The sequence below is a fragment of the Ailuropoda melanoleuca genome, chromosome 13 (assembly GCF_002007445.2).
Source record: "Ailuropoda melanoleuca isolate Jingjing chromosome 13, ASM200744v2, whole genome shotgun sequence".
NCBI lineage: Eukaryota > Metazoa > Chordata > Mammalia > Carnivora > Ursidae > Ailuropoda > Ailuropoda melanoleuca.
Window position 1 is genome coordinate 21,230,941 of NC_048230.1, and position 11,007 is coordinate 21,241,947.

Here is an 11,007-nt window from a genome sequence, read left to right on the forward strand (position 1 = left end):
GCCAGGAGAGCGAGCGCCAGCCCCGGGACCGCAGCCCAAAGGCAGCGCTGCAAATAGTCGCGGTTTCCAGCCCGTGCCCTGCCTTCCTCCCGGCCTTCCGGACCTTTGGGATTTTCTCTCCCTTCTTCCCGCCGCCCTCTCCTCTGCCCGGTGGCCCCTGCCTCCTCCCCGCTGTGCACCCGCCACATCCTGTCCCACGAGGGGCGGCTTCTGCGCGGGCGGGGCCGGGAGTCCACCCCGAGGACCAGGGTTCCAGAGGTCGAATAATCACAGAAAAGAAGTGAGGATTAATTGAGCGCCTACTATTCGCCAGGCACTGTGCTGAGCTCTTTAAAACTGGGGAAATCATGAAATCTTTACCACCATCCAATGAGCAGCAGCTCCAATTCGCAGATGGAGAAACTGAGGCCCAGGGAGACTTCTTAAGTCCTATGATCACTCCATTCGGACCTGCAAAATGGGAAGCCATACCCCCTCCTCCCCAGAGGTCCATGCTGTCACTCTGCCTCCAGCCTTGTGTTTCTTGCCCTTAGAAGCTGAGGCCCTGATGGGAGGTGGGAAGCAACTGACTGGGATCTGGGATGCTAGTCTGCCACCAGTTCTGTCACCTAGAGCAAGCCCAACCCACCTCAATTTCCACATCTGTATAATGAAGATGAAAAGCGAAAGTGTTCCCTGGAAGGAAGAGCTTGTCAACAACAGTGAAAAACCCAAAATGGAATGCCCCGCCCTTGGGGAAGTTTGGTGGGAGGCCGAGTAACTGTCCCCTGGAGCATCGAGACAGACCCAGAGACCAGGGCTGGCGGGACTAGACTAGGGCTGAGCTCGGGGATCTGCATGTTAGCACACGCGGGGGTTCTAGAGTCACCAGGTTTGGGATCCACCAAAGAGATTGCTGGGGATGGGGTGGAGGGGGTGTGTTGGGGGTGTCCCCCAAACCTGCATTCTTGCTCTCATCCCTCTTTGCCTTCACTGCCTGGACTCAGAGTGACCACAAGTTTCTTAAGGACCCACTGTGTGCCAAGCACACTTACATCACAGCCCCACTCTCAGAGAGCTCAGCCTAACACAGCAGACCAGGAGGGCTGCCCTCAGCCCAGCCGTCCCCTCTGAGACAAACGGAGCAAAGCACCTTCCTCCAGGGGGGCAAAGCGTCACACCAGGCTGAGGCTCAGCAAACAAAGCGAGGGCTGGGTTTCCCATCCACTCTCCCTCTCGGCTGCCACTCCCGCACCACCCCTGTGCTCAGCTACAAGGGATGTAAGTGGGAGATACTAGGAAAGCCCAGGAAGAGGGCCCATCAATTCTTGCTGGATTCAGGAAGAGGCGCAGAAAAAACTCTACTATGTAGGTGACCGTGATGCAGGCCCTTGAAGGATGGGTGGGAACACACCAGGGGGAAAAGGAGGTCCAGGCAGAGGCAACAAGCTGAGGTCAAGGCATGGGGCAGGGAGTCTGAGCCTGTCCTGGGAGCAGGTGGTACAGTGGGTCTGGGACCCGGGAATGGCTTTGGGGCAGATGGGGAAGAGGCATGTCTTCGCTTGCTCCCATCTCTATGCCGGCATGTACCAAACTGAACAGAGCTTCCCTGCCAGCCAGAGGTCTCTCCTGGACTGTGAGATGCTGGAGGACAGGCTCGGCATCTTATTCATCCTCTGTGGCCCAGTGCCTCACCCAGGCAATAATAGTAACAGTAATAACAGTTAACTGTATGAAGTATTTACCGCCTTGCTCTGTGCTGTGTGACACACGCATGATCTCTTTTCCTCCTCTGACAACTTTGGAAATAAGTGCTATCGTTAATTTCATTTTACAGATGAGTATTCTAAGATTTAGAGGTGTTAAGGAATGTGTCAAGGTCACACAGCTATTTGGTGGTGGAGCTAGGATTGGAATTCAGGTCTCTGAGCACAGGGCTTGTTCTACACTGACGGATGGATGGTTCGATGGATGGATGGATGGATGGATGGATGGATGGATGGATGGATGATGGATGGAGGGATGGATGGAGGGATGGATGGATGGAGGGATGGAGGGATGGATGGATGGATGGATGGATGGATGGTTGAATGGATGGATGGATGGTTGGATGGATGGATGGATGGATGGATGGATGGATGGATGGATGGATAGGAGACAGGGAGAAGCTAAGTGGAGAAGGGCCTTGAATGCCATGCTAGGGAGCCCAAACATTATGCCAAGGGCCATGGGGAGACGTTGGAAGGTGTAAGCAGAGACAGACATGTCAGGTTAGGGCTCCAGAAAGATCACTTTGACAGCAGTGGGAAGTGGTTTAGAGTTGATGACACCCAGGAAGCCAGTTTTCTGGCATTTCCCAATTCTTCCCTCTGAGGAGCTTTACTCCTTTAAGCACTATGTTTTTTCTCTTGGGGCAAGATGCGCATCTCTGTACACACATGGGGATCCTAGATGGAGGGGAGCCTCAGGAAGGGGGGCACAGGGGTGGGAAGACAAGTGGTCAAACACTGAGCTCTGGAGGAGAGGCCTCTCTTACAGGGGAGCAGAGCACTGGGAAGGGAGGAGCCACACGCTCTCCCTCCCCATGTCCAGGATGACAAGGCCCCCTCCGGCTTCCCGCCAGGCCCCCACACAGTGCCCCATTGTGCACCTGCCACCAAGGGAATGCAGCCAAAAGGTGAGGCCGGTGTTGCATCAGAGCGCTAAGCCCTGGGATGAAGTGCAGGGGTGGCAGGGGAAGAGGTCTGGTCCCTCCTAGGGTATCATTGGCCTTTCCAGACAGCCAGGGAGGGAGGGAAGGGAGTCACAGGAAGTGGCCCCAGGGGCCAGATAAGCTGAAGAAGGGAAAGCAGGGTAGCTGGAAGGACAGAGAATAGGTGGAGCTTCACCCCCCCACCCCCCAAAACACACACGAAAGGAGCCAGAGAGAGGCCCCAGGTGTGTTGGAGACAGCATCTTCAGGCTGCAAGGGGCTCCCGGAGGGTCCCAGGACATAGCAGTGCTTGATATGCTGCCCTGCCTCCCCCTGCTTCTCCTGACGGGGCTTTCTGCAGGCACGGTGACAGCTGATGAGGGACTGGCACTCGGAGCGGAAGCAGGGTCCTGGATAACCTTGACCCTGGAGGTACCGTGGGGTGAGGCACGGGCTGATCTGCGGTGCAAGGGGTGGGAGATCCCTTCCACGGCTGCCCGGAGAGCAGGTCGTACACTGTTAGCCATGCTGTCTGACTCCCCTCTGAGGGGAGGTTCAAAGCCACGGCCCCTGGCCTGGCAGACATCCAAAGGGGCACGCGTACGTGGGAGCCATGGTATGTGAGTGTGTATGTGTGTGTGAGTGTGTGTTTGTGTTTTATTTCATATATACTATGTTCCTGGCATTGTCCTAAGTGTTTCATAAATATTAACCAGTTTAATCCTCATATCAGCCTTGTGGGGAAGGTACCATTACTATCCCCATTTCACAGGTAAGGAAACCGAGGCACAGAAAGGTCAGACAGTTTGTCCGAAGTTATGCAGCTTCAAAAGCACAACTGCACATTTGTCCAAGGTCAGATTCGGTGTATCTACGCATCAGAGAACTTTTTCCAGAATTTCCTTTCAAGGGGGTCAACTTGGGGCAGGATCACTGTTCCGTCTCCCATGTAGAAACTCTTATTTCCTGCTAAGTATTGGTTTGGCTGTCACTGTCTTCTACTAAACTGACCTGAATGCTATCACTGGGAAGAAATCCAAAAATTAGGCGCACAGGATCTGGTCAGGAGCCTGGGGCCACTGGAAGAACCATCAAAGGAACTGCCACTGGTGGCAGGTTTCCTTCCTGCTTTGTCTGAACGTGGGAGTGGGTGCGGTGGAGAAGACCGCAGAGTGGACTGACCTGGGTTCAGGTCCCAGGAGCTCCACGGACTCTGTGCGACCTTGGGAAGGTCACTGCTGCTCTCTGGCCACCTGTAAAATGGGAGGAGAGGGAAGATGATCCCCAAGGGTCTTCTCAAGTTTTGACATGCTTTGCAGCGTCTGTGCCAAACATCCTGGGGTGTGGCCCAGGTCCAGGGAAGCCGAGCTGTGTGACGGGGAGCGCTCTGCACAGCCACGAGAGAAACATCATCATCCGCTTGCGCGGGTGCAGCTGGGCTTTCCACCCTCGAGCACCTCCCCCTGGAGCAGGGTCTCATGCCTATTCTGCCTCTCCGGGATGAGTGAGGTGACAGAAGGAGGGAACGAGGCAGCACCAGGATGACCTGATCATCTTGCCAGCCCTGAGGGTCCCTCACCTGCGGTCATCCCTAGAGCTAGGGGTATGCGGCAAATGCATCAGGAAGGCTTCAGGTGGGGGAGGAGTCTTTCCTGGGTGGAAGGGAGCCAGGGTCCAGAAACCCCGGGGAGCGTGGGAGAGAGGCAGTCTTACTTAATTCATAAGTCGCCATTCTCTTCAGCTTGCATTTGAAGGCTGCCTTTTACCCAGGCAAAGTGGTTTTCATGAGCTTTTCAGCAATGGGTCCAAATCTCCAAAGACACTTTTCCGGTTGCTGGCAGGGCTAGGTAACTCCAGCCCCAGACGACTGCCCCACCCCTTGACATCCTGGGGAGGAGACAGACTGGAAGTGACTGATGAGCGGTGAGAGGCAAAGTGGTCTTCACTGTACCCCAGCCGGTGGCTTGTCCCAGGAGCTCCAGTGCCGCGCCTGGGGAAATTGGGGTCCAAAGAGCGAGCCCCTGATCCAAGCCCAGCTCTCATCCTCTTGGCAGGTGGCCTGAGTTACTCCAGGGCTCTAGCTGCTTGTCTCCAGCCTTCCTGGAAAAGAAAACCCCGTTCCCCTCCCTCTCCCCAGACTGCCAGAGGAAGGGCCCTTCTTCAGCTTTCCATATCCCTCACATGCTGTCTTCTAGGTTGTGTGCCAGGTGCTGGGCACACAGAGATGTGAAGATGGTCTAATGACCGTCACCCACTGTCACCCTCTCCACTAGCAAGCATCTCTCCCTCTCGGCAGAGCTGAGCAAGCCCTTTGGAGGCTCAGGTTAAGGCCAGAAAGTGAGGCGACTTTTTGGCCAACATCACAAAGCCTGATGGAAAAATGAGAACTTCAATCCAGAGCCCTTGGCCCAGACTTCCACTCCATCAGCTCAAGGATGAACATATCTTTGCCCAGAGGAGTGGCCTCCACCCCAGGCCACAGGCCGTGTTCCACGTGGGAGGCCCAGGCTGTGGGGTAGGGTATATCCAGGGCAATGTGGGGAGTTTAGGGGGAAGAGAGGACAGCAGCAGCAAGAGTGGGGGAGCCAGGGAAGCACTCCTGCCTTGCCCACGGGGTGCCCACTGTGAGTTCACCAGCTGCCCCCTCCGGTCTATGTTGGAGACATTTTATAAGATGGAGCAGAACCCCTGCTCTGGAGTCAGACTCCTTGGGTTTGAATCCTGCCCCCACCACTAAGTGGACAATTCACTTACCCTACGTAAGTCTCAGTTTCCCCATCTGTAGAGTGGGGATAAATCACAGTCACTTCATATGGCGGTTGCAAAGAGTAAGTGAGACTTTGGCTGCAGTGTTGGAGCCCTTGAGCCAGGACCTGGGTTCAAGTTCCGGCTCTGTCTCCCACATCCTAGCTGGTGGGCTTGGCACACTAATGTCTCTGGGCCTCGGTGTCTTCATCTGTAAAGTGGTGACTGTACGGGTTCTTACTTGGTGTGGTTTCAGTGAGGATTAAGTGAGCGAACACACGAAAGTGTTGAGAGCAGAGGCAGGAACGCAGGAGGAGGGACGTCAGCTATGAAGGATTGTGTCCAGGCGCCGTGCTGTGTACGGAATGCATGAATGCTCCAGAGCCGCGTGCCGGCACAGAGCCAAGCGGCATGACACTGCTGTCGCTTGGGCTGCCCGCTCTGTCCTGTTTCCAGCCCCAGCCTCCCCCGCAGCTCTAACAATGAACTCTCTGCTTCTCCAGGACGGTGGCATTCACCTCCAGCTCCAGGAGGTGAAGAGGGGCAAAGCGAGCCAGTTCTTTGGGCTGATGGGGAAGCGGGTGAGAGGTGAGTGATAAAGGTGGGTGCTGTCCAGTGAGGAGTGGTCCTGAGCAGGTTTGGTGACACCAAGCAGAGGCCCAGCTTCAAGCCCAGGCCGCCAGGGGTGGGTAGGGGTCGCCTGTGTCATAGAGTGTCCATAGGAATGATCGTCAAACCCCGACACTTTGGAGAGCTCATTATGCCAGGCTACAGGTGTTAAACCCGGGGCTGGCTTGGGCATGTGAGGGTGCAGTCACCCTAAGGGTGATGGGCAATGCCTCCCACCCTGCTGGTGCCCTTGCCATCCATACTAGGGATGACTCTGGAGACTGGTGGTGAAGCTGGGCATCAGCATCTAGATGTGAGCCAAGCCACTGGCCAGGCTTTCTAGTCGATTCTGTTTGGCTCAGATAGAATTATTAAAATGAACTCGTGCTCCCTGAGGATACTCCTAATGAAGGAGTCATGTCCAAGGGGGACAAGGAGCAAATAGTCTGGACAGAGGGTAGTCTTCTCTTTTTCACTGTCAACATTATATATATCTACATCCGTATATCTATCCACACATTTAAGTGGTGTCGGTGAGGGTTTGAAGAAACTGGCACTTTTTTTTTTTTAAGATTTTATTTATTTATTCGACAGAGATAGAGACAGCCAGTGAGAGAGGGAACACAAGCACGGGGAGTGGGAGAGGAAGAAGCAGGCTCATAGCGGAAGAGCCTGATGTGGGGCTCGATCCCATAACGCCGGGATCACGCCCTGAGCCGAAGGCAGACGCTTAACCGCTGTGCCACCCAGGCGCCCCGAAACTGGCACTTTTATACCCTGTTGAGGACACGGTGGCAATCTCCATCAAAGTTGGAAGTACGCATACCTTTTACCAATAGCCTCACTTCAGAACATGTACTAAATAGAAATGATATTGACGCATAAGCCTTGAGATATTTGTATCAGAGAGTTTACTGCCAACTCGTTTGTAATAGCAAGAATTTGTAAAGAACATAAAAACCATCAACAGGTAGGGTGCCTGGGTGGCACAGTTGCTAAGCATCTGACTCTAGGTTTCAGCTCAGCCCATGATCTCAGGGTCCTGAGGCTGAGCCCCACATCAGGTTCCAGGCTCGGCGTGGAGTCTGTGTGAGATTCTCTCTCTCTCCCTCTGTCCCTCCCCACCCTGCTCTCTCGCTCTAAAGCAAATAAATACATCTTTTAAAAAATCAATAGGTGAATAGTCAAAATATATTAGGCACACCCATAGCTTTTGTGGCCGTTAAAAAGGATGAGACAGATCTGTGGGAAGATATGGAAAGATCTCCAAGATACCGGTTAGGTGGAAGAAGCAAGTTATATAATAATATGTATTCTAGGAGCCTACTTGATTTTCTTTTTTTTTTAACTTCATGCTTAGGGGCGCCTGGGTGGTTCAGTTGATTGAGCGTCTGACTCTCGATTTCAGCTCAGGTCATGATCTCAGGGTCATGAGATTGAGCCCCAAGTTGGGCTCCATGCTCAGTGATGAGTCTGCTTGAAATTCTCTCTCTCCTTCTCCCTCTGCCCCTCCCCTGATTGCGTTCTCTCTCTCTCCCTCTCTAAAACAAATAAATCTTTAATTTTTTAAAAAAAACCTACATACTTATGCATATATATACGCAAACACATAAGGAAATTTCTAGGAGGATAAATGCCAAACTGTCAACCGTGGTTACCCACTAAAGGCACCGAACCCCAAAGAGCCATGAGCCCTTCCCGTCTCACCACACCCCCGGGAAGCAGTGTGGCCCTCATTCCTTCTTTCTCTTTCCCCCAGGAATACCTCCTATCCATCCAGACAGAAGAGCAGGTAAGTGTTGTCCAGACCTTCCCCTCAGCAGGCCCCCTGCGGAAGGCTGCGTTGGCCTGGCCTCTAACCAGTCAGGGAGGTGGGGGAGATGCTCTGGCCGGGGCCACGCCAGGCTGGCGTTGGAGGGGGTGGGGCCTGCACGGTTTCGCCACATGCTAGGCTTCCTGGTCGGCCCCTGAGAGAGGTGGTCTGGGCACGTGGGGGAGTAGTTGCAAGGACAAGGAGACAGGATGAATCTAGTCCTGTCAGAGGTTCAAAATTACTTTGGGTCGAAAGCCTGGAACTGGAAAAAACTAACCAATCCATTCCCCGCCTTGCCCCTAGAAGGATCTGAAAAGTGCAAATCTGAGCCACCAGTACCCTGCCCAAATCCTTGGTGAAAAGGGAAAGAAAAAAAAATCAAAAGAAAACCAACCAACCCTTACCTGCCACACCCTCAGAACTCTCTCAGGATCAAGTCCAATGCTCTGACGACTCACCACATCCTCCGGGACCACTCTCACTGACTTGACTCCGGGCCCCACCTCTCCTTCCCCGACCTGCCTGCCCTGCCCACACGGAGCTGGTCTCCGTGGCCTGCGCGCCATGCTGTCCTTGGCGCCCTGCCCTGCCCTGCACGGCTGGGTCACGTGGCTGGTGTCCCCAGAGCAGAACACGTCCCACCACGGGCAGTAGCAGGTGGGCCACCTCTGCACCCGCAACACGAGCAGTTTCCGTCTCTGAGAGGTGCCCATTAGGTGTCTGCAGAAGGGAGGGCAAAGGGGTGGGGGAATGCAGGAGAAAGAGGTGGGAATCAGTGAATGAATCAGGGAGTGAATGAGCCAATCCACGGTTTTTCCTCCGCTCCCAGAATGCTTGAGGAATGACTGCATTTACGAGGCCCCAGCTCTTGTCCTGGCCCTGCTCTGCCCTTCTTGGATCCCACGACGGCCTTACTCAGCAGAGTAAGGCCTCCTTCTTCTGTCTTCTAGCTCCACCACCAGAGCACTGGCAAGGACAAAGGGCGCAGGGCCTCCCGGGCAGGGCGGGAACATCTGCAGAAGGTAGGTGAGCGCCTCTGGTGGATGGCAAGGGCATCATGAGAAAGCAGCCCGATGCCTCGTTGCCAGTCTCCATGGTGGGGGCCACGAGCCACTGGGCAGATGTCCCACAGAAGAGAGCAGCTGAGGGGCAGGCAGGTGGTCCCTTTGATGATCCAGGCTTGAGACAGCTAGAGCCCTAAAGCTGCACCCTCCCCATCCCCAGCACACCCAGGCACACTCTGCCCCCAGCTCATGTGTGCTTTTTCAGACCCTGGAACATCCCCTTTATTCCTGCAGCGATCAGCGATTATTAGAAAGTCAGGCCTGGGGCGCCTGGGTGGCACAGCGGTTAAGCGTCTGCCTTCGGCTCAGGGTGTGATCCCGGCGTTCTGGGATCGAGCCCCCACATCAGGCTCCTCTGCTATGAGCCTGCTTCTTCCTCTCCCACTCCCCCTACTTGTGTTCCCTCTCTCGCTGGCTGTCTCTATCTCTGTCGAATAAATAAATAAAATCTTTAAAAAAAAAAAAAAAGAAAGTCAGGCCTTTAGTCTTGGGGTATTTCCTGTCCTCAGCAACTGTAAGTGTGAATCACTCCGGGAGGGGTCGCACCCTAAACGGTCATCAGCTAACACCTTCTGGCAGGGACCACAACCCCAAAGGGCCCTAGGGTACACTCAATAAATGAATGAACAGGCTTGAAGGTAGATAAGTGACTCAGGCAGAGGGAACGATCAGAAGCTCAAACCAGCCGGCGCTAGAGGGGGTCAGAGATACTGAGCTCCAGGCCGCCTTCACTAATGCCTGACCTCTTCCTCCCGAGCACATCCTCTAGTAGGAGGCCTTTCTAGCCTCCTTGATCGAACACCTGCTCCTTCCAACACAGGCTCTTGGGACTAAAGATGGCAAGTCCTCTATTTCCCCTCAAGATTCTTTTCTAAACGTCTGAGCCATTCCATTCTAAGGGCCATGGAAGTCACCTCAGTACCCAAATGGAAATGAATGTCCCTCCTCACAGAGTGTGGGCAAGAATCCCATTTTTCAGGGATGGAAAGCAGCTTGTCCGAAGCCATACAGTGAGCCGAGAACAGCCGGGACTAAAGCAGGGTCTCCCATTACCTAGTCCACAGCCCCTTCCGCATCTCTAGGAGGGCCTCAGGGCTTGCGAATACTGGATCACCACTCCCCTCCTTCTAGAGGGACTAGCTGAAGGCTGGCTTGTCCATGCTCTGGAGGCGCTTCTGACTGAGAACTGGAAGATAAGGCAGATGAACTTGTAATCTGATTGCCCCAAATACCGACAGCCCGAGTTAGGGAAATGGAGGGCCCAGGGAGGAGTGACTAAGGGAAGCCCCCCCAAGGGTGGAGGAGACAGACAAGACTCCTGAAACCACTGTCATGTACAGAACTCTTCCCAGGCGGAGAGGACAAGGACCACGGGTCAGAGTGAGCGCCCCCACTGCACCCTTCCCAGAGGACAAAACCCTCGTCTCCTTCCCTGGACGATGGAGCGACAGACAGCCAGGACAACTCTCTTCTCCATGTGTCTCCTGTGCCCGACACTGGTGTGTCCCACCCAACCTCACTGAACTCCCTGCGGTTCCTTCCAGAACCCTCGATCCTAAGCCATGGTGACACAAAAATGCATGCTGTTACAGTTGTGAGTGGCAGTGATCCTGCCCTCCCTCAGTGCTCAGCCCCCATGTCACTGCTAAGCGGGGCCCAGTGTCACCCACTTCTATGTCTCCTGTGCCGGGAACAGAGTAAGGGCTCAATAAATGGACAAACAGTGAACAGTTTCTTTTTTTTTTAAATAATTTTTTATTATGTTAGTCATCATACAGTATATCCTTAGTTTTTGATGTAAAGTTCCATGATTCATTATTTGCATATAACACCCAGTGCACCATGCAATATGTGCCCTCCTTAATACCCATCACCAGCCTATCCCAGTCCCCCACACCACCCGTGAATAGTTTCTTTTCTGGTACAGAGCAGAGGGCAGGAATGGCCTGGGCCTATACGCTGCCTAGTGGCCCTAGCAAGCTGGTGGGGGGGGGGCTTTTGCAGAACCGCAAAGGGACCAGTAAACAGCCCTGGTCCCCACCCTTGGGACACAGGTAAGGACAGCCCCCACCTGAAAGCAGACACCCTTCCCTACTCAGAGTCAT

The 11,007-nt window shown here is 54.2% G+C and overlaps 1 protein-coding gene across 2 annotated transcripts; it reads left to right on the forward strand.

Annotated features, from left to right (window-relative positions):
• Positions 1-2,865: 2,865 nt before the first annotated feature.
• Positions 2,866-10,621, forward strand: TAC4 (tachykinin precursor 4). Of its 2 annotated transcripts, none has more exons than XM_019804347.2 (5): positions 2,866-3,103; positions 5,920-6,004; positions 7,785-7,817; positions 8,789-8,860; positions 10,243-10,621. In XM_019804347.2, the coding sequence occupies exons 1-5, from the start codon at positions 2,987-2,989 to the stop codon at positions 10,284-10,286; spliced, it is 351 nt and encodes a 116-aa protein (XP_019659906.2). In that variant the 5' UTR covers positions 2,866-2,986; the 3' UTR covers positions 10,287-10,621. The 2 variants fall into 2 exon arrangements, with proteins under 2 accessions (XP_019659906.2, XP_034497244.1); XM_034641353.1 differs by having other exon boundaries at positions 10,255-10,621.
• The last annotated feature ends 386 nt before the right edge of the window (positions 10,622-11,007 follow it).